The sequence below is a fragment of the Plectropomus leopardus genome, chromosome 8 (assembly GCF_026936395.1).
Source record: "Plectropomus leopardus strain MGB_pleo_1.0 chromosome 8, ASM2693639v1, whole genome shotgun sequence".
Lineage (NCBI taxonomy): Eukaryota > Metazoa > Chordata > Actinopteri > Perciformes > Serranidae > Plectropomus > Plectropomus leopardus.
In genome coordinates, this window is record NC_142183.1 from 4,322,178 (window position 1) to 4,346,851 (window position 24,674).

A 24,674-nucleotide genomic window follows, 5' to 3' on the forward strand; every position below is an offset into this window, starting at 1 on the left:
CAACACGTGCAGAAAAGAACAATTTACAGCTGAAAAACAACTTGTCACGAGTCTCACAAACTATAGAATAGTCAACAACATATATAATATTAACAAAAGATCTGCAGTCAGCTAACATCGGCTGATTAATTTGCCTTAAATTCTCCTTTCCTGTCTTTACAGGTAAGACTGGTATCTTGTAACTGACGTGTAAAATCTTTAATTGACACTTCAACTCTTTTCAGTGCTTACACGTGACCTGAAAACTTGAACTCAATGTGACGATAAAACCTTCAAGTGACACATCGACTGCTTTCGTCACGCTCACTTTGACAGACACCTCAAAGCTCACACTTTAAATAATACCTTAACTCCTTTTGATGCACAAATATTTAAAAAACTTGACACTTCAGTACTTTCAGTGTTTTCAGCTGTAACTTTGTAAAAATTGCATTTTGAAACATTAAAAGCGTTTCAAATGTTTCGGTTGTGAGTAAAGATTAATCTTCATAGAATTTAGCCTTTAGCTAATTCAGAGCACCGAGTTGTTCCCCATAGTGATAAACAGCAAAGTGTGTTTTGGATTGTAATTTCAGCCGCTCTCAGACAATCAGAAAGGATCCGTCCTGCCTCTCAGATGGATGAGGTTTGGTGTTTTTTCATAAATATGGTGATTTCACGGACTTACTTGCGTAAGCAGAGTTGGTGGAGCCGTTGAGGAAGCTGGGGGATCCAGGTACGCCCAGGTTGGTCATCCCCGCTCCGTATCCGTTCATGGTGGACGTGATGGTGTTGTAGTTGGACTGCTGAGGCGTGGAGCTCGGCACGTAGCCGCGAGGAGACACGCTGTTCGAGTTACGGGAATAACCTGCAAGGAGGAAACATTTCACTGTTTAATTATTACAAGCCAGTTATTGACTGTCTAAATATTTTAATAGGTATCTATACTTTCCCCATGATTGCTTCTGGAAGGTCGCCCAAATAAAGTGTCACGCACGTCACTGGGATCTGCAAACCATTAATCTGCTGCATGATTTCCCTAAAACAATTTTATCTTTGAGCAGATCCAGAAAATGTGATGGTGATTCACCTCATCATCCGCAAAACCTTCTCCAACAATTATGATCCATTGACGTGAGATTTGTTCTCAACAATGTATCAAATACATGTATATACACTCATATAAACTCCCATACGTACGTATACATACACCCACATAAAAACATTCACACATAAGTAAAGTCAAATTCATTATACAGCACATGTAAGATGCGCCGTGTGATCAGAGCTAAACTCGGGTACCGGGTCGCTCTTGCTTTCAGGGAACCCCGTGGACTCGTGATGAACTCCTGAGCATTCGCTCAGAAATGAGTGAGGTGTTGTAACACTACAGAAGTGTCTCCTCTAAATCTCATTGACCTCCTCGCTGTGACCTCAGCAATGACATCATCACGCCTGTCGCTGCTGCTCTCCTGTTATCCAACAGCTCTCCTCCCCGCGGGTGAAGTCTGCCCTTCATCTCTCACCTCGCTGCTGCGCTGTAGTTACCTTAACGCCTCCCCCCTCTGCTCCCCCCCTGCGCTCCTGCTGATTGACCCTCATCCAAGATGCATTGAATACCAATGTTCCCTGCAGCACTCAGCCTGACCTTTAACCCCCTCAAGAGGCTCCCGAGTTCCCACCGACCTCGGGCCGCGCTCAGCGAGCAGAGCCAACAGTGTGCCAAGTAGCACATTACAGCCCCCCCTCCCCCACTCCACTCCATCCTCCACCCTCGTCCACTTTCCCCCACTTCCTGGTTCGGGCCAACGCAATTCCCAGCAGGAGCTGCTGATGGAGCGCTGCCCGGGGACGAGGAGGGCGAGGAGAGCCGGCGATGGGAAACACATGTCGAAGGAAACAGTGCAGGGAGCGGCCGAGAGCTGCGTCGCAGTTCAGCGCTAAATGACAGGATTGTTCTTTAATAATGTAAAAAAACACATGTAACAAACGGACTCAGTGTACGCTGTTTGTTCTGGTGCGTTCTGCTCTCGGCCCGGCCTCGTCAGCAGCAGCGTGGGAAGCAGATCACATCCTTCGACCTCACACTAACAAATGGAAACATGTGTCGGCTGCTCGTTTTAGGAGCAGTTGGGGTTTGTGGCTGATTAACTGGTTGACTGACAGTTTGCTTTCACTGAGTAAACCGTCAAACACGGAGGAACTGCTTGCAGGTGGACAGTTTGTTCAACAGCTTTTAATTAGAAACGGACTTTAACAGCTGCGAGAACTAAAACTTCCCGAAACAAATCAAATCATTTATAAGTTTCAGCGATGAGTTTTAAGTGCGATGTCATCGAGTCCCAAACAAACACCACAGATGACGCTCGGCGCTGAAAACATGCAGACTGAAGCTGTGAAACTCTGCAGGGCAACTATGACATTTTGGAGGCATCATCTTGTAAATATGATTTGCACTATATTATCATTATTATTATCATTATTATTATCATTGCATGTATTTCATGATTATCATCTTCTCTGTGGGAATTAAGATCTTCTAAAATCAAGAATGTTTCTTGTATTTTTTCTTTATGATTAGAATCAATAATATTTTTTTGAACTTGAAAAATCCCTCAGTGAAAAAACCAAATCCGAACTCGCTCTTGACACTTTTACGCTGCCTGTTCAAGGCACGAATATCATGCCGTTATGCCGCCATACCGGGGGGGACAGTTATCGCACCTCTGAGCCGGGAACGGCGGTGGTAACCGCAGAAACAAGATCTGTGTGTGACCATAGGTGGGGCAAGTGTGACGTTTTGATTACACATTATGTTGGCGACTCTGTGGGAGAATTAAAAACAAAGTATTTAACATAGCAGCTTTTTCAAAGTAGAAGAACAGAGGTCGTAAATTGTGCAAACTGGCAAAACAAAGAGATTCGGGAACAACTTACACTGAGACGGTGAACGATTTTGATCGCCATGTTATTCCTTGTTATTGTTTGGAAAGCACTGCCGATGTATATGTTACTTAACACACGAGAGGCCGACGCCGTTGTGTTCACGCTCGTCATGCCTGTTTTGATTGCGGCATGATGCCGTTGTTATTTGGTTCTGCGTAAAAATGCAAAGGAGGTATAAAGAAGGGACTTTGTAGCAGCTCTGTAGCGAGATCTTTGTGTAAGAGCTTCTAGTAGCACGTTTAAAGTGGACATAGATTAATAAGTTGCTAGTTGAATAAAGTACGATAAAGAAGAAAGTTGGAAAAAATAAGAAAACAAGCAGAAGTGACTGCAACAGGCTGCATGCAAACTCTAATTTACCTTATTTGTCTTTCTGTTTTTCTGCATTATTATTTATATTTTACATACAAGATATACAGAGATGACATCTGTAATATGAATTTACAACATGTTTTTAAGGTGTATTTATGGTTGTGAGGGTTAAGGATGTTGCGTTCTTGATTTTTAGACCAACATGATTTTAGGTTGTACAAATGTAAAATGGGCTCAACTTGAATTACGAGATGCGGAAATCCTAATTATGAGACACAGATGTCAAAACTCTGACGTACTAAGTCGTAATTACAAGATACAAAAGTCGTACTTCAGAGAGAACATACCCAATTACTTTTTCTTTGGTGAGGTCCGTGCACTTCTCTATGAAACAGTTGCTCCATCATTTAAAGATGTTTTTCTTTTGTGGTAAAACAGTTGTAGGAGTTCTCATAAAATATAATTGATGTTTGTTAGCAGAAAATCTGCCCACATGTCACATGACGTCAGTGCATTTGTTCCTCTGATGTTTCTGTCAAAAAGCTTCTTTATGTGTGTGTTTATTTTCCGTTTAGAGTTAAATTCGGCAGCAGCAGCAGTTTGTAGCAAAAATGTAAGCATGTGACAGTTTGTGTTAAATCAAACATTAGTCTGTTTTCCTCTTTTACAGACAATAATAATAACTGAAATCTGGAGGTTAATTCTTGACCTTTGAGACGAACCTGTTTTCATTCCAAACTCGTCAATTAGCACAACTTGGTCAGTGATTTTGGTGTCAGACACCGAAAATTCACCTTTTTGCTGGGTCCAACAAACCCCAGACTTTAACCTGGGAACCTGATGTTCGCTTCCATAACGGATGCTGAACCAAACCATGATGGGGTTTACTCACCCTCACCAAGTGCTTGTGTTTCACAAGGAAATAAATGTATATACGAGGTGTTTTACCGACTTTGTATTTCCCTTACTCATATAAGTGGTTTTCCATTACAGATTTGTGCAAAACTGCACAAATTGCGAGATGAATGCGTTTCCATTGAGTGATGTTATGTGACTTCTCCTCTGGTGATAACATTTCAAGAAGCATGGCGATGGATGTTCAAAGCATCAGCAGGTTTATTTCTATTGCAGCCTGCATACTAGCTGTCATTATTTCCAATCCAAGGCCACGTAGGCGTGTTATGGAGCGATAATGTAAAGGCAAGCCCCTTATACGTAGGAGCAGCCACGTATGAGGGATTTCTGGGAGCTGAAAGTCCACAGTTTCACAGGAATTGTGGATTCAAAACTTCTGGATGATCTATTCAACTTTTTGAAGAGTTATGTGATGCAATAACAGCTCTTGTAGTTCCTGCTGCATCACGAGGGAGCCAGTTCCTACTGACAAGCACACAAGTGCAGTTTCTATTGCAGTTTACGGCTTTTTCAAATACCTGAATTACCACCTCATGTGAGCGTAACAACTTTTTTTGCAATAAATGGGAGGTTTTTTGAAATTGACTTATTTCCAAGTTGTGCAATTTGAGGGTTAATGGAAACTTGCCTAATTTCACCTGAGCAAGTTCCATTCACTATGAAGAAGGCTGTAAAATAGAGTCATGCTCTAGAAAAAGCCAGTAAATGAACCTTGAGTTCAGAATATTTTACCACAGATTCACAACTCAACTGTCAGAGGAGTGACAGCAGCGTCCAGTTCTTTGTGCTTTACAATCCGATACAACAATAACTGGTTTGTGGCGTCAGACTCTTTTCTCCAGCACCTCCACCCGTCAGCTGTCAGAGTCAAGCAGCAGAATGAAGACAAACTCCAGAGGAAGAAACTGAATCTGGAGGATGACATGATGCTGAGCAGGCCGAGCTGCTCTGAATTAGCGCCGTAAATTACTCTTCTCGTCCGTCTGATAAGGCCTGGGCTCGGGAGCCGCTGTTTTTATTAATGTTTTAATCACAGCGGATAATTGCGAGGGGCACAAAGAGCAGTTTCATACTTCATACCAGCGGGGAGAACGGAGGGCGGTCAGATCCTTGGTGTAATGTTTCCGACCGGAGAGCTCGATGCACATAAACTACCGAGTTATGAATTTTCAGCGGCCTCGTTTCCCATGACCTCATAGATTCCTGTAAGGTGTTCGCTGCCGGGCCGATGTGAAAAGCAGACGATGGTTTTAGCGGAGGGTGGAGGTGGGGGGAGGGTGTCCGGGGAGTAAAAGCAGCTCTATCTGCTTCCTGTCGACGCGTGTTCACAAGCTGTTCGCTGCACGTTTTCCTGAGCGTCCGTGACAGAAGCAGAACCGACTGCTGACAGGAAACTTTGCTCTTCAGCTCTGCTCATATTCTACATTCTTCTTCTTGTCGACATGTTCAGACTCAAACCAGCATGAACGGATCTACTAACGAGTGCGCTGCGCGTATCGAATTCTGATATACCGAGCTTAAATGTTATTAAAAGCACATCGGTGAGCAACACTGTGTCACTGTGACATCACCATGAACACACACTCTGAAGTTTATTCCAACTAAACCCCACATACAGCGTCTAGCTGACAAAAACACTTACTTAACCCTTTGAAACCTGCAGTGACTTATCTTTTCTCCTTTCAGACACCTTTCATAAGCATTTAAACCTTTGAATCCAGAGCAAATTGGTTAGTCTCTTCAAAAAATGTGGAAAAGGCAATGAGCTATTGGTGTGAAGTGTTTCACAAAGTGCAAGGAATCAGTAGAAAATTATTTTTTTAAAAGCTGGGGAAAAATGTCCAGGGGAAAATTAAGAAAGCTGAGGGGAAAAATATATTTCTAATTATCAAAAAATGTTTTACTTTCTTTCTTTTTTCTTTTAATTATTTTTTTTCTTTATATATTTATTTTTTCAATTTCCTTGCTAATTTTGTTGTGAATTCTTCTTCCTTGCTCATTGTCTTCTTCCCATTTTTTGAAAGAAATCAAGCCAACTATCTCACGTTTTCAAAGGGTTAAGCATCAAATATGGATAAATCTGCCGGGGAAATTAGGTCCCAATGAATGTGCTATTCTTTCTTTCTGACTGATACAAATACAGTGAGCAGCTAACTTTTTCTTAAACATGAAACTATATATTTGTGTCTAACAATGAGATTTGTTCAAAATCGGGGGAAAAAAAAAGAATAATGCCAGACAGAAAAGGAAAAATGATCTGAGCTGAACATATGAAACCAGGAATCCCAAAAATCAGACAGAAACATTAACGACATCGAAACTCTGAGAAGACGAAGAAAGAGACAAAAAATAAAACAGCAAAGAAATGAAGCGTCAGGGAGATAAAATAACCCTGATGCAGAAAACAATAATGCTGTTGTAAGGAGATGAGTCTGTGTGTGTGTCTGTGTGTGTGTGTGTGTGTGTGTGTGTGTGTGTGCGCGCGCGTGTGCGCGCGCGCGTGTGTCTGTGTCTGAACTTTATGACAAACATCTTTAATTTTGTGAAGCTGACATCGACACTTTTCAAACTGCAGAGAGAGTTTGTTGTGTTTGGGCTCCTCTGAGACGTTACGCAGCAGCTGAGACCACAACCAGCAGAGACCAGGACCAGAAAGACCTGGTCTAACCCAGGACACCCTAATCACATGACCGCAGGGAGTCTATGGTCTCTTCTGAACTCTGCAGGACTGCACTTGACTCTGCTTAACTCTGTTCATGCCTTTTTGACTCTACTTGACTCTTCTGAGCTCTAATAGTGATTATTTTTTTTAAATGGTCATTTTTGTCATGAATACTTTTACACAGAATATGAAATATACCTTGTGAACCAGTTCTTTTTTAAAAATGTTATTTTGAGGTTTTGCATTGCAAACAAGGTAGTGACATGGAGCAAACATCAGCAGATTATCAGTGTAGGCAGATTAGTGCTTTAAATGAAATATCCCAATTGTCAATAAATGTACTTTTCTGCTGAAATAACCAGCAGACAAGAGGACGTTTTAATTATGCGACTTTAATTAGTTGAAATAGGTCAAACTGTCCCTGGTTTGGTTCCTGTCAGGACTGTCTCAGGAAGAATGTCATCTCAGGCTGTTAAAATGAGATACATTTTTATAGTTTTGTTTAAAATCAAGACTACATATGGCATATTTTACATGTAAAGTAGTTACTTTGCCCAGTAAATTTTTACATTTTAAAAAGCATTTAGGCGGCCATCACATTAAAAGTAGGCATAATATGTTAATACCACTACAGGAGAGAGTTGTTCTCTGCAAAACATATGTGCATATATCTGCAATCAGCTAAAATGAGTTTGAAAATATCAGCGTATCGGATATCGGCAAAAGTACAATATCTAGAATAAACTGATTCTCCAATCAAGGAACGTTAACCTTTTAATTCTTTTAGATTTGATAAAGGCAGCATGGAGAGTAATATTTTAACACTTTACAACCAAAGCTGTGAACATAAACTCTGCATAACTGTTGACAAGAGGAAACTCAAGTTCATTCGGAGTTTTTCACTGAAAAAGCTTTGTAACTCCCATAAATCTGTGCCACCATGAATAATTTGGATCTGAAATATTCTGCATTTTTGTGTTGTTTATTCGTCATGCCCCTGGTGTGTAATGGCCTTTAGTCTGCCGGAGTTAATTGAACTCTAAAGCCTCATTCCCACAGCAGAAACCCCCCTCAAAAAAATGCTAACACCCACTAACATCTGGCTTTTTAATTCAATGGGAATGTGTACGATCTGCATTCACACCCGGGTCAAATGACTAAGCAGTAGTCACGGGTGTTTATTGCCTGCAGCTCCGAGCCGCATTGAAGGAAACACAACACCAGGTTGAACGCGCTAATTTCAGCTCCTTAACTGGCGAGTGCAATGACACGCCATCACTAATTACCGTCCATCTCCTCCTAAGCAGCTAAAACATCGATCCAGGTTAGTCTGCACTGAGTTTAAAAGAAACACTGACTAAGTAAGAGATATATAAAAAAAGAAACCACTGAAAAGTTTCCTTCGACCTCTGTTCCTGCTGCTCTCTGCTGTTTATCTGTTCTCCGCCTTGTTTGTGACGTTGCATGGACACACCAACAAAACAACCCACTCACACAAACACACAAATGCTGACTCGTGAGAGAGGCAGACTCGTGTGACTCAGCGGTGTGTTCACTGGCAGTGGGAATGCAGTCCATCGGCCATATTTAGCAGGTTTATCCATGTTTGAAAAACCTGTGTACATGCACTAATTTGGATGGGGAAGGGGTACCAGAGAACTCAACTGGACCTAAAAACTCCAATGGACTCTACCAAACTCTTCCAGACTCTAGTGGACTAAACTGCAGTTGACTGAACTCTATTAGTCTATATGAAAGTGTACTGGACTGTCCTGAACTCTTGTGGACTCCACTGCAGCCTACTGAAGAGCCCCAGAGCAGAGTTCAGATAAGTTTGACCTGAAACAGTCAGTGTTTTTGGACTGGTTTGTGGCCCCTGGTGTCTGAGAGGCCCCCTCACTCTGACTCCGCTCTCTCTCCAGTATAAACCCTCAGACCCCCGTCCTCTCTCTGAGGATTATGGGTAGTGGCGAGCTCTCACCTTGGTCGGCCTGCGAGGCCTCAGAGATGTTGACGGCGAGCTGACTGCTGAACGAGTTCACTCCCATCATCCCCGAGTGAGCGGCCGAGCCGGTGAGAGACGGCAGCTGGTTGTGACTGCGAGGGACGCTGTAGAGCGCCTCGGTGAGGTCGGCCGCTCGCTTCAGGATGATCTCCTGCAGGCGGGGAGGAGACAGACAGAGGAGGAGGATCGAGGAGTGAAAAGAGAGACATTAGTGATGGACGGCATTTAAAATGTTTGAATACTAATTGCAGAAATATAGAAAGTGCAGCTCTACGATGTCTGAACTTTATTTGACATTTCTAACTGATGTATAAATATGATTTTATTTAGTTACTATTTTTGTATAGAGGTAAGGAGGTGTTTTGTAATTTAACCCCTTGAAACCTAAAATTAGTTTGATTGAAGGTAATTACAGACTTGAGAAGACATTGCCAAAAAATTTGTGAGACATTATTTGAAAAGTTTTTTTTTTTTTTTTTAAACTGAAAATTGCATTAAAAAGAAAAAATAGGAAATGACCTTAAAAAATGTTTTAAAAAATAATATACCATAATTTTAAATATGCAATTATGCAAATTAAATATATAGTTTTCTGGACAATTTTTCCGAGCTTTTTTTTCGAAATATTTTTCTAAATCTACCCAGTCTTGCAATTTGCAGGATAAGTTGCTCGTTGTTTTTTTCCATCTTTCTAAAGAAGAAATCAAACCAGTTTGCTCCGAGTTCAAAAGTTTAAATGACTGTGAAAGGCATCTGAACGCAGCGCGAAAAAAGGGATGTTGATCGAGGTTTCAGAGGGTTAAATCAGCTTCCCCAGCATTTTTTTAAAAATATAAAATATGTTACTTTTGATATGAACATGTACCAGAGATGAGGAGAAATAGTATGAATTTTGTGTTTTGACCCTCCAGCTCTGTGGAGAAACACTTAGTTCTGTTACGATATTCCAATAATTTAAATGTTGTTGTCTGTGACTGCCACGTCTAATTTTATGTCCTTCAGAAATGCTGTAAGAGCCTTTTCAATATTTGTCTTTAAGAAATATAAACCTGTTTTACTACAAACCTTTTTTCATTTCACAAAAGAAGCCAAAGTTGTTAAAATTGTCTAAACACAAGCAGCTGCTCTAAAACTTTGTCTAAAACTGAAGAAATGTGGATTTAATTCCCGTGTTGACAATCTGTAATACTCACTGTTACAGGCACGTTTCAGTTTTGTAGCTGGTTTTCCTGAGTGTGTATGAGTCAGTGAACACACCATGTCCTGGTTCTTTTTAACAAGTTTAATTTAAGAACTGAATTATCGGACAGAGTTAAATAAATTGTTGTAAAAGCCCTGCAGGTAAACCACCACCTCCCCGCTTCACCACCCGCTCACACACGGACTGACGGACACGACTCCAGGAGGAGTTTCAGGGGATTAATTGAGTCATTTGAGGATGCAGACGATTAATTTGAAGATATAAACTCCCGACCATCACCAGGGTAAAACCTCAGTGTTAGAGGATTCGGCAAAACCAGATTATATTCAATGAAAACAGTTTTAATAAATATCTTCTTTCCATATAATAACCGCAGTTTGGTGAAGGTTAAGGGAAGGTGGCTTCAGTATATAAAAACTCAGAGATGGTATTTAAAGTGCTCAACATGAACTTAATTCCCGGGACACTGTGCTGTTCCTCCAGTGAACCTGTTTAAATCTGCAGAGTTCAAAGGTCAAAGTGAAGCCGCTGACTCACCTGGTTGTTGTGTGGCATCCCGTAAAGAGCCTCCACCAGGTCGGCTGCTCGCTTCAACAGCACCTCCTGACAGACAGGAAGAGAGATGAGAAAGAGTTAATTATTAATAAAAAAAAACCTGCTGTTTGTTATGCAACTCGTGGTCAGTAATTTAATGTGGATAAACATGCATTTTACAGTGTGGAAGCTGAAAAAAAGGTGAGCATTTTTTTATTAGTTATCATAAAAAGTTCCTGAAAAATGAGTCTTCTCCAGTCTCAAATTAAAATAACACCTTCACCTTCTTTTGATCAATAATTAATATTTACTGCGAGACATCGTAAAAACATGAAAACTGAACACATGAGGAGACGTGCAGACAGATCCTGCTGCACCAAAATAACACAACAATACAGGCTGATAACAACTGACCATTCAGTCAGAAAACAGCAACATAGTTTACTCTGAAGTCACACTCAGGTTGGTGACACACGTTTTCTTTGGGCTCAAACTTCAACGTAGCACCTGAGAGCGGAGCGATCAGATCCAAAATGGCAGCTGACGGACACAGACACAGAGATGGAAGCATAAATGTTTGTAACCGGAGGGGAGGAAAAAGAGAAAAAGAATCAGCAGGAAGCCATTAACACCGAGGATGCAGACCACACACACACACACACACATACACACACACCCACACCCCCACACACACACTGAGCCCCGAGGCTGTTTTCCCATCAGCCCACAGGAGGGGAAGCCTCCAATCTGAGTGCCGGCAGCACAGCGGGTCGCTGCAGCGATGGCTGTTAATAACAATAACAGGACTGATAAATAGATAAACACACACACACACACACACGCAGGAGGATGATGTGGGTGTCAGATGAGGGGGAAGAGGACGAAAGTGATGATGTTAAGGAGAAAGGAAAGAAAATAAGTAAGGGAAAAATCAGGGAAAAGAAAAAGGGAAGGAAGCAAGAAACACAAGGAAATAAAAGGAAATAATTGAAAGGGGGAAGAAAGGGGAGAAGATGAAAGAGAAGTAAGGAGGGAAACAAGGAAATGCAAGATGAGGAGGGAAAAATGGGAAGGAAGAAATGAAACACAAGGAAAGTGGGGTAGTAAGGAAGTGAAGGAGGGAAAGAAAGGGGGAAGAAATGATTAGAAAAGAAAGAGGGAAAGAGGCAAAAGACATTTAAGGAAAAGGACAAAGGCTGGAAAATTAACATACAAAAGGAAAGGAAATAAGACAAATGGGGAGGAGAAGGAAGTGAGGGAAATCAGTGAAAGGCTGGGAAAAATAGGTAAAGGATGAAAGAGGAAAAGAAAGAAAAGATAGATAGCAAGAAAAGAAACGAGTGACAAGAATTAAGGAAAAAGCGACATAAAGGTGGAATGAAAGGAAAGAGGGAAACAAGGCAAAGCAAGAAAATGAAAAAGTCAAGGAAAGGAAGGAAAAAATAAGAAGGGAGGAGAGATGAAAAAAGCAGAGGTGTGGAAAATCAAGGTAAAGGAAGGAAAGAAAGAAGAAAGAAAATGAAAAGACAAGAAACAAGAAAAATAAGGAGAGTAAAATGAAAAAAAGAGGTAGGAAATGGTATCAAGGAAAGTCTAAAAATGAAGAAGGGAAGGAAGGGGAAGTGAAGGAGTGAAATAAATGGAAGGATATAACGGGGAGAAAGAAACAACAGGAAGCAAAGGAAGAAAACATGAGAAAACAGGAAATACAGGAAAAGAAATAAGAAGGAAAAGAAGGAAAAGCAAAGGACTGGAAGAAAGTTAGGACAGGAAGGAGAGAAGAGAGGAAGGAAAAATCAGGAAAAGGAAAGGGAAGTGAAGGAGAGAAAAGCAAAAAAGAATAAGAAAAGGAAAAGAAGGCTCTGAAAATGAGGATAAAAGAAAAAGATATAAATGCATAGAAGGTATGAAAGGAAAGAGAGGAAACGAAAGTCAAGGGAAGGGAGGAAAAACGATGCATCAGAGAGGAAAAGGAGGAAATGAAGGAACAAAGAGAAGAAAAAGAGAAAGCAAACAAACTCCCAGGAGTGTGAATGAAGGTGTGTTTTTTCACACCACAGCCTCAGGTGAAAACACACACAAACACACACATACAGGCGGGAGGATGATCAGCTGATAGAGAGGAGGAGGAGGAGGAGGAGGAGGAGGGTGATGAAGAGGAGGTGAGGAGTCCCTGAGGAGCAGCAGTGGGGAGGTGGAGGCCTCTGCTGGAGCTCCCTGAGGTATTACAGCGCCGAGGAGGGCGAGGGACACTCAGACCCAGAGAGAGAGTCTGAACATCACTGTGTGTATGTGTGTGTGTGTGTGTGTGTGTGTGTGTGTGTATGTGTGTGTATATTCACCTATTTTTTTTAACATACGTACTTCATATTTAATTTGCTTTGTTGTTTCCTCTATTTTTACTTGCACTACTTTATATCCATATATCTATATTCTCCTTTTGCTTCAATTTTTTGTGATTTTATTATTACTATTTATTATTATTATTAGTAGTAGTATTTTTATTGCATATTTACATTTTACACATTTAAATTAAGAAGTGTCTTCATGAGTATTTCCACTTCACACAATATTTGACTTTTCCACCACTTTCTTGTATTTATACATTGTCAGCAATTTAAAAAAAAAATAATTTAAATACAGATAAATATAGTATAATAGTTAGTGCAGTAATTTGTAGCATCAATTAGGCCAGATAGTTTTACTTGTGATAGTACATTTTTTTGGTAATGCTGCTGCTCTTAAAGTAAATAAGTACAAGATTTTAGACTTATTTAAAATAAGTCTATAAAACCTTGCAACACAAAATAATGGCCATTTCAATGTCTTTAACTCTCTAACTCTAACTGACGAAGATTATGTGACGATGACTGAAAGTAGTTTTTCTTGATTTAAATTTGTAATACAGGACTTTTACTTGTACTGGAGTACTTTACTATGTACTAATACTACCCTAACATGAAGTAACTGACTGATTATTAATGTGTAAATTGACGCAGAAGTATTTTTTTTCTGTCAGAAGTCTTTGAACCGAACATTAGAGATTCAGAGGAAACGTTTTCTTTCCTCTCGGCTGTCAGACTGAATCACCTGCTGCTCCGTCGCTTCACTTCTGCGGATTTTATTTCTGAAGACAGAATGTGAGCTGCTCTGATAGGGAGAGATTACGGGGGATTTCTACTCTGGATTCTACTTCGGGTTGTTTTTTTGTTAATCTATTTTAAATTTCTGCTCGAGTTGCAGCGTCCAAACAAACTTCTCCTCTGACTCAGAGGAGAAACAGTCGCCATTAACCACATTGTTTTCCTCCCAGCCAATCAGAGCGCTGCCTCACTGCTGGCAAAACGCACACACACATACAGAGCTCTTATTTCCCACGACAGACGATGACCTCGAAGGAGACGATCCAACACGCTAAGATGGAAACAGAACCTACGACTTTCAGAGATTTTCTCCCCACAACTTTTCACGTCCACCAGAACAATCACAGATGATCTGTAAAATGATAATAACATTTTAAAATAAAATAATGAAAAAACGGTAAAGTAAAATAAAAAAGAAAAGAAAACTGTAAAGTGTTTAAAAAAACTTATAAAATAAAAATGAAACAACACTGTAAAATAAAATGATAAAAACCTTGAAATTAAAAAAAAACTGCTGCATAATAAAAATGTCTAAAATATACATGCTGTAAAATGAAATATATAAAAACTGCCACAAACAAAAACACTGTTCAATAAAATACAGAAACAGTTTAATAATAAAAAATAAATGTTAAATAAAAAAATATGTAAAATAAAACTAATAAAACACTGTAAAATAAAAAAAATAAAAACACAAAAATAAAATAATTAAAATTGCAAAATAAAATAATACAACCATGTACAGTGAGTAGAAGCGGTTCAACAGAAGTTAGCTTCTATAAACACTGAAAATGTTTATTGGATGACGAACATTAACCTTCACTGTTTGTACTTTTGTCTGTTTATTGTTTGTTGGCGGATGAATCAGCTGTTTGTGTCTGTTCTGTTCTCAGCAGTTTAAAGAAAACTACTTTGACACAGCAGCCATTTGTTTTATTTTCCCACAGTGGAATTTATAAGTGAATGCAACTTTTTTTCCATCTGAAATTAGACAAATAACTTGAACTTAATGTGTACTGTTATTATATCTTCTAAAAAATGAAATAAAAACTTAAATTTATAGACGTTTCCCAAACTCATGCCTTTTTCTCTCCACCTCCGTGGTGTTTCTCCTGTCCTGTGTGCGAGCAAACGCTTCCCTCGTTGCTGATTGGCTTGAAAAGTGTTGTGTGTCTCAGTCTCAGCCACTTTTTTGTGGCTTTTTTATTTCCCATTTACTGAACGTTTTTTGCAGCACACACACAGAACGTAAAGCTATCAGAACACAAGGAAATACTCGCTGAACTTGACAAAATTCAGACAAAATATATCAGCCTGTAAAGTCTAATCCTCCTGCTCTCAGTCTCTTCAGACTCAGTCTCATCTCCAGACAGAGACAAAACGGTGTTAGCCTAGCTTAGCACAACTACAAACCACAACTAGTTCAAGAAAAACAAACCACCACAACGGTTATGTGAACTCTGCCACATCGCCACACTGTAGTGAATAAATATGAGGCCAAACATGGAAACAATCCACTCCATGATTCAATATACATGAAGACATGATTCACATTTACATAACAAGATGTAATCCTCACCTCTAACCTAAACCGCCTCTTTTTTAACCAAATACGTCACAGCTAGGTAATCGTCAGCATAGGGGCTGTTCACATGGCAACGGTTCTTGCATTAAATGTAAAAATCCGTTGAGGTTTGGCCTTTCGTTCATATGACAATGAGGTTTTGGGGGACTGAAAACACAAACTTTTGAAACCGGGTTCCAGAGTGTCATTATTTTGAAAACTCACTTTGCACATGTGCACTCTGTGTGAGACAAAAAACCATGGGCGAGTAGGACAACATGCGGGACTGACGAGCTGTGTCTGTGCTGCTGACTCTACGGAGGTTATTAACGCTGTCGGTTCTCGTGCGTGCGTTCGCCATCGTCTTCTTGTTTGTTTATACTTCCTGCTCTGTAGAAAAACACCTTTCTGCACAGGCGCGTGGTGTTCTTCTGTGGTGTGTCCTTATAAAGTTACACTGCCAACAACTGGCCTGGCATGCATACTACAGCGTTTTTTGTTGCAGATCCGTGCACACGAGGACAGTTTTCACAAAGTTATATGATGTCGCTGCTTCAGCCGCAACTCTACACACTCGGGACGCAGTGAGAGACAGCGGAGCACAAAGACTGGAAGCAGCGAGGAAGAGTTAGCCAACAGCAACGAACCACAACTCTAAAACAGCCTGATTTCATGTTGGACCTGTTTAACTTTGACTGAGCAGGATGTGAATCTGTCTCTGTGTGACATCATCTGGACTCGTGTGTGTGTGTGTGTGTGTGTGTGTGTGTGTGTGTGTGTGTGTGTGTGTCACTGTGTGTGTTACTGTGTGTGTGTTCAGTGAATGAATGGCCCCCTGTCAATCAAACCCCCCTGGAGCATCCCTCTCTATTGTAGGACAATCTGTCAGCCTGCTACTGCCAACACTGTGTGTGTGTGTGTGTGTGTGTGTGTGTGTGTGTGTGTGTGTGTGTGTGTGTGTGTGTGTGTGTGTGTGTGTGTGTGTGTGTGTGTGTGCGCATTTGTCTTATATGTGCGTTTGTTGAGGTTCTATGTTTTATGTTCTTTTGTTTTTAATGTTTATTTACCTTGCTCTTCTTTTTTGTTTTATTCTTCTTACTTTTTTAAACACCTTTTCTCTTTTCCTGCCTCTAGTTTTCATCCCTTGTTCCTTTCCTCACTTGCTTCTTTTTTCTTTTGCTCAATAACTTTGCTCCCTTTCTTTTCTATTTCTTTTACTTCTTACTTGTCCCCCTTTTTTTATTTATATTATTCCTTCTGTTTACTCTCATTCTTTCCTACTTTTTTTTAAATGTTTCATCGTTACTTGTCTCCTTTTGTTCCTCTCTTTTCTACTGCTCCTTTCCTGCTTCTCCATTTCACTCCTTCGCCTACACTCTTCGACAAAAAGGTCCCAAAAGGGGCTCATCCTGAAGGCTAAGGTTCTACCCAGAACCATTTTTTTTCTTTTTTGCATCTTTTCTTTAAAAAAAATAATAAAATAATCTTAAAATAAAATAAAATATCTTTGGCTTTGTCTCAAACACTGTGATTGGCTGTTAAACATTGTGATGTCACCACTTAAATAAGTAATTACTCTCTCTGTTGCAGCTTTCTTTCCTTCTTTCTTTCTAAAAAAAGTGTTCTTCGAGGGTTCTTTGTGAGACAAAGTGATCCATTAAGACTAAAACCATTGTCATTAGAAGAGAGATCTATGATGTAAACTATTTTAGAGCCCCTCACTTGGGTTCCAAACTAAACGCTTCGAAAGCGTTCTCCGTAGAACCTCCTGGTTGGGTTCCTGTTATACCGTTATAAGGTGGAAAGGTTCTGGTTCTACACTTTATATTGGGTTCTAGTTAGATCCCTCTGAATGGGTTAAATTTGAAACCTTAATGGCCTAAGAATCTCCGATGGTTATGGCTGGTGCCTGTATTTCTAAGAGTACTTTCTTCATTCGCTTTCCTTTCAATCCTTTTTTTCTACCTTCTTTCTTTACTCCCTTGTTGGTCAGTTTTCTCAGCTTGTTCTTTTCCTCTCTTCATTTCCTTTTAAACCTTTCTTTCTTTCCTACCTCCCTTTTCCCCATTTCACTCCATTCTTTACTCGGTTTTTTTTGCCAATTTCTGTTTTCTTCTCTCTCTTCCTTTCTGATCTCTCCTTCATTTGAGTTTTCACCTTTTACTTTTAAACTAAAACCTAAAATCAGCAGGTGAGAGGATGTGTGTCTGCCAGTGTGTGTGTATGTGTGTGTGTGTGTTTGGCTGTGTACTTCTGTGTGTAGTTCCTCGAGTGTGTGTGTTCCTCCTCTGGCTTCATTAATCTCCATTAGAAAACAGAAGTTAGTTAATGTCTCCTTCGCTCGGCTGCAGCAGCGAGACGCCATGAGGCAGCAGCTGCCTGTCACACACACACACACACACACACACACACACACACACACACACACACACACACACACACACACACACACACAGCTACTCACACGTAACAAACATGCAGAAACACACCTGAAAAATACAGTTCACAGACACTGAGGCCTCACACACAGAAGACTTTTGCTGTTTGTGTGTGTGTTGTGTGTGTATTTGGTGTGTGTATGCATGTGTATGCGTGTGTATGCGTGTGTGTGCGTGTGTGTGTGTGTGTGTGTGTGTGTGTGTGTCCTCCTTCTATTTTCATTAGGTCCTGACAGACACAACAGCCTTCTCAAGTTAATGACGCCTCCGAGGCCTTGCTGCTGGAGAGCCGCTGCTGCTCAGTGTGTGTGTGTGTGTGTGTGTGTGTGTGTGTGTGTGTGTGTGTGTGTGTGTGTGCGTGCGCATGTGCGTGCACTTGTTCATTTGTTCTTGGCCGCAGCTCTCTGATCTGTGAATCAGGCACTCAAACTACAACTACCCAGATTCTCCTCCCCAAAAATACAAACTCCCACATATCCACCACAGAAGAAGAGCAGCAAATCAATCAATAACTCTTCAATGTCCTGATCGAACAGGAGTATTAATCAATCAAAGACAGCAGGTGAAGCAGGGCACGTTTGTAACGCTAAAATCTAACTTAAAAATAAATTTCTGTCTCATGACACTCTGCTCTGATGGATCAAAAATCAAAGTTTTCTAGTTTTAAGTGTCTTGAAGCCTAAAATGAATATAATTTAAATCATATTTACTGTCAGATTTATGTTATTATTGGATAATGTTACAGAGACTGTCAGTGGACACTTTAACTTTGTTGATTTAGGAGGCAGTTGCTCTTTTAAAGCAAAAAAAACCCCCAAAAAACCAAATTAAACATCCATGCTCACTACGAAGATAAAACAATTTACTGAACAACCAATTAAAAGGTTGACAGAAAATGAATGACCAAGGTTCACAAACATTTTCACAGATGGAATTTCAAAGTGTTTCCATGATTTTCTCAATCATATCAAGATTTGAACTCTGCTGAACATAATTTCACATAGCAGGCATACGTGGAGGTACAGTTACACTGTATGTGTTAAGTAAAGTGAGGTGCATATTGATGCATTTATAATAAAATATGCTTCATCATAATGTTTCATTGTTGGTGTTAAGTAAAATATAATGCACGTTCATGCATGTGTAAGAATCTGTGCTGCATCAAAAGCGATAAAGCATCGTGAATACATTATAATTCGCTATGAATGCCCTCTTCCGCTCTGAACTGAACAAAGTGAAGTTGATTTTTCTGTTTTTATGCATCAGATCCAGTTTCAGTCGTTGGCTGGATGTGTTGTTATCTGTCAGAGCGTCTAATTGCTTCCACACTGCTGCTGCTATACATTCCCATTCACACCATCACACACACACATCAGCTGCTCAGCCACACCCTTCTCCCTCGATCTCTCTCACACACACACACATACATTAACACCCTCTCTCTCTCTCTCTCTCTCTCTCTCTCTCACTCACACACACACACACACACACACACACACACACACACACACACACACACAGACAGCGCCATTGGATTCCTGTCAGCGCGAGTGCCGGCAATCAGAGCGCTGGGCGCTTTAACGGCGCTGAAAGGCCTGCCCCGATCGATACGGTAATGCACTGGCTCCCGGTTATCATCATCATCTCTTATCACTGACCCACACCTCCGAGAGGGGGGAGGAGGGGAATATGGGCGAGGAAGATGGAGGAGAGAGGGATGGGAGATGAGGAGGAGGAGAGAGGGTCTCTGGGTGTTTCCCTTCAGCTGAGAGGAGATGGATGGATTCAGGGGGGAGTGATGGGAGGAGGAGGGTGGGTCGTCAGAGTGGATAACCGGACATCTAAAACAGCTTGGAGATGGAGGCAGCTGATTGGATAATCTCCTACAAACCAATGATGGGTTGGCATTCAGCATATCTGTCTAACCCTTTGAAACTTGAGCAAATTAGGCTTAACATGAGAAGAATGCAATAAGAAACGAAAGAAATAATGATCCAAAAATTAGCAAGGAATTAGGAATTAGGAATTTTTCGGGATATTTCTTGCCAAGTTGGTAATTAACCCCCCAATTATTGTCAAAGGTATTATTACACTATAAAATGTTATCAAAACATCTTCCAAACTGAAGTCAAGTCAAAGTTGTACATGTTTCCGCTGCTGTTCCAAAGCACAATTATCTCACATAAGCTCTTATCTCATATGACTGCTGATGGCTAACTCCTACATATACCATAATGCATCTGGACAGCACATTTTCAATACAATTCATGTTTTTCCACACACGACACTCCCAGTTTTTAACTTTTCAACAATTATTTTCTCCTCCAGAGACACACAATGACTGTTATGTGTAAAACTGCTGGATTGCCCCTTTAAATTGAGAAACATCTCCATAGAAACTAAAAATAAACACAGAGACGAGACTTTAATCTCATCTGATAATCTGACTGATCCGTCTTCCTGCAAAGTTCAATTCGGGTCATAAATGAAAATATGGGGAGAAGAAGAATGTGAAAACTTCCTATGAGAATATTCGCCGGAAATTAAAACACATTCCTGCAGTTTGGATAAATTAATTTGAATTGGTTTGAATCCAACAACCTGAACGTTTCGCTCAGTGTTTAATTAACGATCCTTTAATACGACGTCTCTAAATGTTTTCGGAGCAAAAATAAATTCATCATGTCGGAACACCAGCTGGGTCCCGACTTAATTATTCATTTTAAGATTTCTTTAGAGACTTTTTGAAGGAGTTACGATATCAGAATTAACTTTATTCATAAATCACCGTAAAAAGATATAGTTTTATGTCTAAAAAGGCTTTGTAACTTTCTAAATAGCTTGTTATACAAACAGGAGGAAATAGAGCATGATTGGGGACTATTTTCGGCAGCAGATGAACCCTCTGAGACCTGAACAAATCCTTCAAAAACATTGCGAAAAGGCAAAACAATCTCACAAGACATGGTCCAAAAATTTGTAATGACTAAATAAATAAACTAATTAATTAATTTATAATAATAATAATAATAATAGTAATAATAATAATGATAATAATAAAGATTAACTAAAAGTTACAAGGAAATTACCACAAAATAATCACAAAAAAAATACCTAAAAAGTGCAACACAAAAATACATTTTTTTGTATATTTCTTATATTTTCCCATAACATAATTGCAAATATACTATTATCAAAATTATAAATATAGTTTTTAGGATATTTTTTGCATAATGTTTAATAATCATTCATTTTTTTTTAAAACTAATTATTTGGATAATTTTCTTGTCACCTCTTACTAATTTCTTTCGATTTTTGGGACTTTTCTTGCCAAGTTGGTAATTAAATTTTTTTCCCATGTTTTTGAAAGAAATGAAACAAAATTGCTCAGGTTTAAAAGGGTCAAGAAAGGTGACCGCAGGGCCTCATTTCAAAGGGTTAATCCACGTTTGGTGCTTTGTTGAGTATTTCTGGCAGCAGCATGGTGTGTGTGTGTGTGTGTGTGTGTGTGTGTGTGTGTGTGTGTACATGCGTGCGTTTTAATGGTAATGTTGGAACATGTCACCCTGTGATACAGTGCGGCTCATTGATGTGTTTTTTGGACAACAATGGAGCTGTGTGTCTATCTGCGAGCATGTTTCCTCCCAGCTGATTGTCTGAAGAGTATTTTTTTAAACTGAAACATATCAGAGGATAAAGAAACATCGGGAGCCACCAGCAGCAGAAAACTAAAAATAAAAAGTGTTTCATGTCGAGGTCTGTGACTGTAGCGGTACATGAATGCAGCGTTCACACACACACACACACACACACACACACACACACACACACACACACACACACACACACACACAGGGAGCTACAGGGAGTTTACAGGTGGAGAGAAACAAGACTCTCTCTCCGGTTCATCCTCAGTGGGTCTAATCAACTCAGCGCTGAGGAGGAGGAGGAGGAGGAGGAGGAGGGAGGAGGAGGGAGGAGGAAGAGGAGAAGGGAGGAGGAAGAGGAGGAGGGAGGAGCAGTCCTGGTGAAAGTGAAACGTCTTCAGACTGAGAAAAACTGATTTTAGAGAAAGTGTGAATTTATCCGTGTGTTAGAAAAATACATAGATTTTTTTTTTTTAAGTTGAACACATCTCCTCCTCCTCTTCCTCAGGATACGTCTTTCTGCTGCCGTCACTCTCAGGACCATCATGCACCAGGAGCACAACTCCTCCAAAATAATCCTCCAAAAAACTGCAGCAAACTCTGATTTATTTAAAGGTCCAGTGTGGAGGATTTAGATGCATACAGTCTTTTTCCTTCTGTACCTCCTTACCTCCCTCTGTCCTCCCTCAACTCCTCCTCCTATCCTCCTTTAGCTCCATTTCTCATTTCTTTCTCCTCCGGTGCCTCCTTACTTACTCCCGTTCTCCCTTAGCTCAATTGTTCTTTCCTTACCTCCTTCTATCCTGCCTAGCTCAGCTCCTCTGTCCTTACCTCCTTCTGTCCTCCCTTACCTCCTCTTCTCCTTCCTTCTCCTCCCTGTCTCCTTACTTACTCCTGTCCTCCCTTATCTTATTTAATCTCTCCTTACCTCCTCCTGTCCTCCCTTAGCTGCTCCTCTCCCTCTTTACCACCTCCTGTCTTTCCATGCCTCCTCTTGTCCTCTCTGAACTTCTCTTCCCTCTCTTTACCTCCTCCTGTACCTCCTTACTCACTCCTGTTTTTTAGTTCATTTAATCTCTCTTTACCTCCCCCTGTCCTCCCTTAGCTCCTCTTCTCCCTTTTTACCTCTCCCTGTCCCTTCATACCTCCTCCTTTTCTCTCCTAGCTCCCCATTCTCCCTCCTTACCTCCTCCTGCCCTTTCTTCGCTCCTCTTCTCCATCCTTACCTTCCTCTGTCCTCCCTTACCTCCTCTTCTCCTTCCTTTCTCCTCCTGTGCCTCCTTACTTCTTTTTCTTTCATAGTTCTTTTAATCTCTCTTTCCCTCCTCCTATCGTCCTTTAGCTCCTCTTCTCCTTCCTTACTGACTCCTGTTCTTCCTTGGCTCATTTAATCTCTCTGTACCTCCTTCTGTCCTTTCTTAGCTTATGTCCTTCCTTTCTCCTCATGTGCCCCGTTTCTTTTCTCCCTTAACTCATTTAATCTCGCCTTACCTCCTCTTCCCTTACTCCCTCTCATCTTTCCATTAACTCCTCCTTCCCTTCATTACTCCTGCTCTCTATCCTCATTCTGTTACACTCCTATATTGTGTCATTTATGTGGATAAAAATCTATAGAAAACATAATAAAACTCTTAAATTAATAAACAAAATGTAAAATTGTGTTTTTTTTTAACAATACTCAAAACATTGCACAGTTTAGTTTAGTTTTGGTGACTATTAAAGCGAAATATTCATTAAAAGCGGCTTAAAACAGAAATATTAAATGAATTTGTTACTTTTTAAAGATAATTTGCTCTAATAACTAATACATAGTTGCAGGTTAAACATTCTCAAAGTAAACAAAAACACAACAAAAAAAGTCTCCCTCTCACACTGTATTCCTCCCTGAAAACATCTCTCGGAGGCTGCACCCTCGTGACCTTGCCCTTCTTCAGTCCATCTCTTGACATATTCCTCCTCTCCCTCTCCTTTTTTTCTATTTTCCTCCATTGGTTTCTAGGGGCTTAATTACGGGGGGGCGGCTCCGTGGTTGAGGAGGTGCGGGGCGAACAGGGATCAGCGTGACCCTGGAGGAGAAGCCATCAGACAGCGGCCTTAACAATGATAAATCACCCCGAGCAGAGCTACAGATACAGCCGCCGCCCCGCCGATCTCTATAAAATATGGATGGGCCGCGGCGCTGTGCGGCAACAGCAGAGCCTCATCGCTCCGGATCTCCAGATTAGCGATTATCAGGCGGAGGGTTATTCTAATGATGCGGGACATGGTGCGGGGTTAATTCCATTCACAGGAAATGGATTGAAATTCAGCTCATGAATTGAATATTGCTCATTATTCTCAATGAGAGCAGGAAATCTTCTCATTCATGAAGTGGGCTGGAATTAATAATCCCTGAACGGACCGACTACTCCCCCCCCCCGCGCCGGGATGGGGGTCAATGATCAGAGCTAAAGGTGCAAAACGCAACACGCCAAACACATTTAATCTCCGCCTTATGGTCCGCAAATCAGCAGGAAGGAGAGGGAGGAAAAAGGAGAAAAGTTTCAGTGACTCCTTTCAAATCACTTCCTATAAAACAGATTTTATAGACTTGATTTTATGTGATGTCTATATTAATTGATCTTTTCTTAATTTATCTTTCAATTTATTCTTTAATTTTTTAATTCACTTTAATATTATTCTTTTAGGTTCAGGTTAACCCCTTGAAACCTGGATAGACATCACTCTTTGTGCTGCATTCAAACACTTTACACAAGTATTAAAACCTGAGCAAAGTCGATTGATTTCTTTTGAAAACATGGGAAAAAGGAAATAAGTTGGCAAGAAATGTCCCAAAACTTGCACAAAGAGAAAAAGTAAAATGTGAGAAGAAAACTTAAGGCATTATTTTCAGGTATTAGTTTTTAAACTAATAATTTATTGTCTGTCCTCGGTTGAGATGGACGGACAGGCAGCTAACAGGCAGTCTGACAGGCTGTGAGACCAACTGGTCGCTGATGACCTCTGGGGTTTCTCCTGGATCAGGTTCAGCCCTCTAATTTCATTTCCAGTCTGGCTCGGCTGCAAGCGGACACCTCAGCCTCCGTCCAGCAGACTAAGAGAGGACTCGTGAAGCCAGAGACGACCTGCAGGACTCACTGCTGCTGCTCGCTGTTAGCATGTTAGCATCTCCACTTCTGTCTGATTCACCGACTCTTTGTTGTTATCAGAAACGTGAATAGCTTGGTGATCGTTCACTAACAATAAAAATATTGAGTAAATTAGACAAACTAAAGGTTGTTTGAAGGTGTTTTTCTCTCTCCTGGTGGAGCGAGACCAGTGATACTAA

The 24,674-nt window shown here is 40.5% G+C and overlaps 1 protein-coding gene across 3 annotated transcripts in view; it reads right to left on the reverse strand.

Moving 5' to 3' along the window:
* LOC121947826 (transcription factor COE3) overlaps positions 1–24,674 on the reverse strand; it is a 184,264-nt gene that overhangs the window by 10,755 nt on the left and 148,835 nt on the right. For all 3 annotated transcript variants that reach the window (XM_088080763.1, XM_088080762.1, XM_042492963.2), the window contains exons 12-14: positions 10,558–10,623; positions 8,796–8,970; positions 668–847 (exon numbers count right to left, since the gene is read on the reverse strand). In XM_088080763.1, the coding sequence (XP_087936889.1) occupies positions 668–847; positions 8,796–8,970; positions 10,558–10,623 (421 nt within the window). The remainder of the gene's footprint in view (positions 1–667; positions 848–8,795; positions 8,971–10,557; positions 10,624–24,674) is intronic.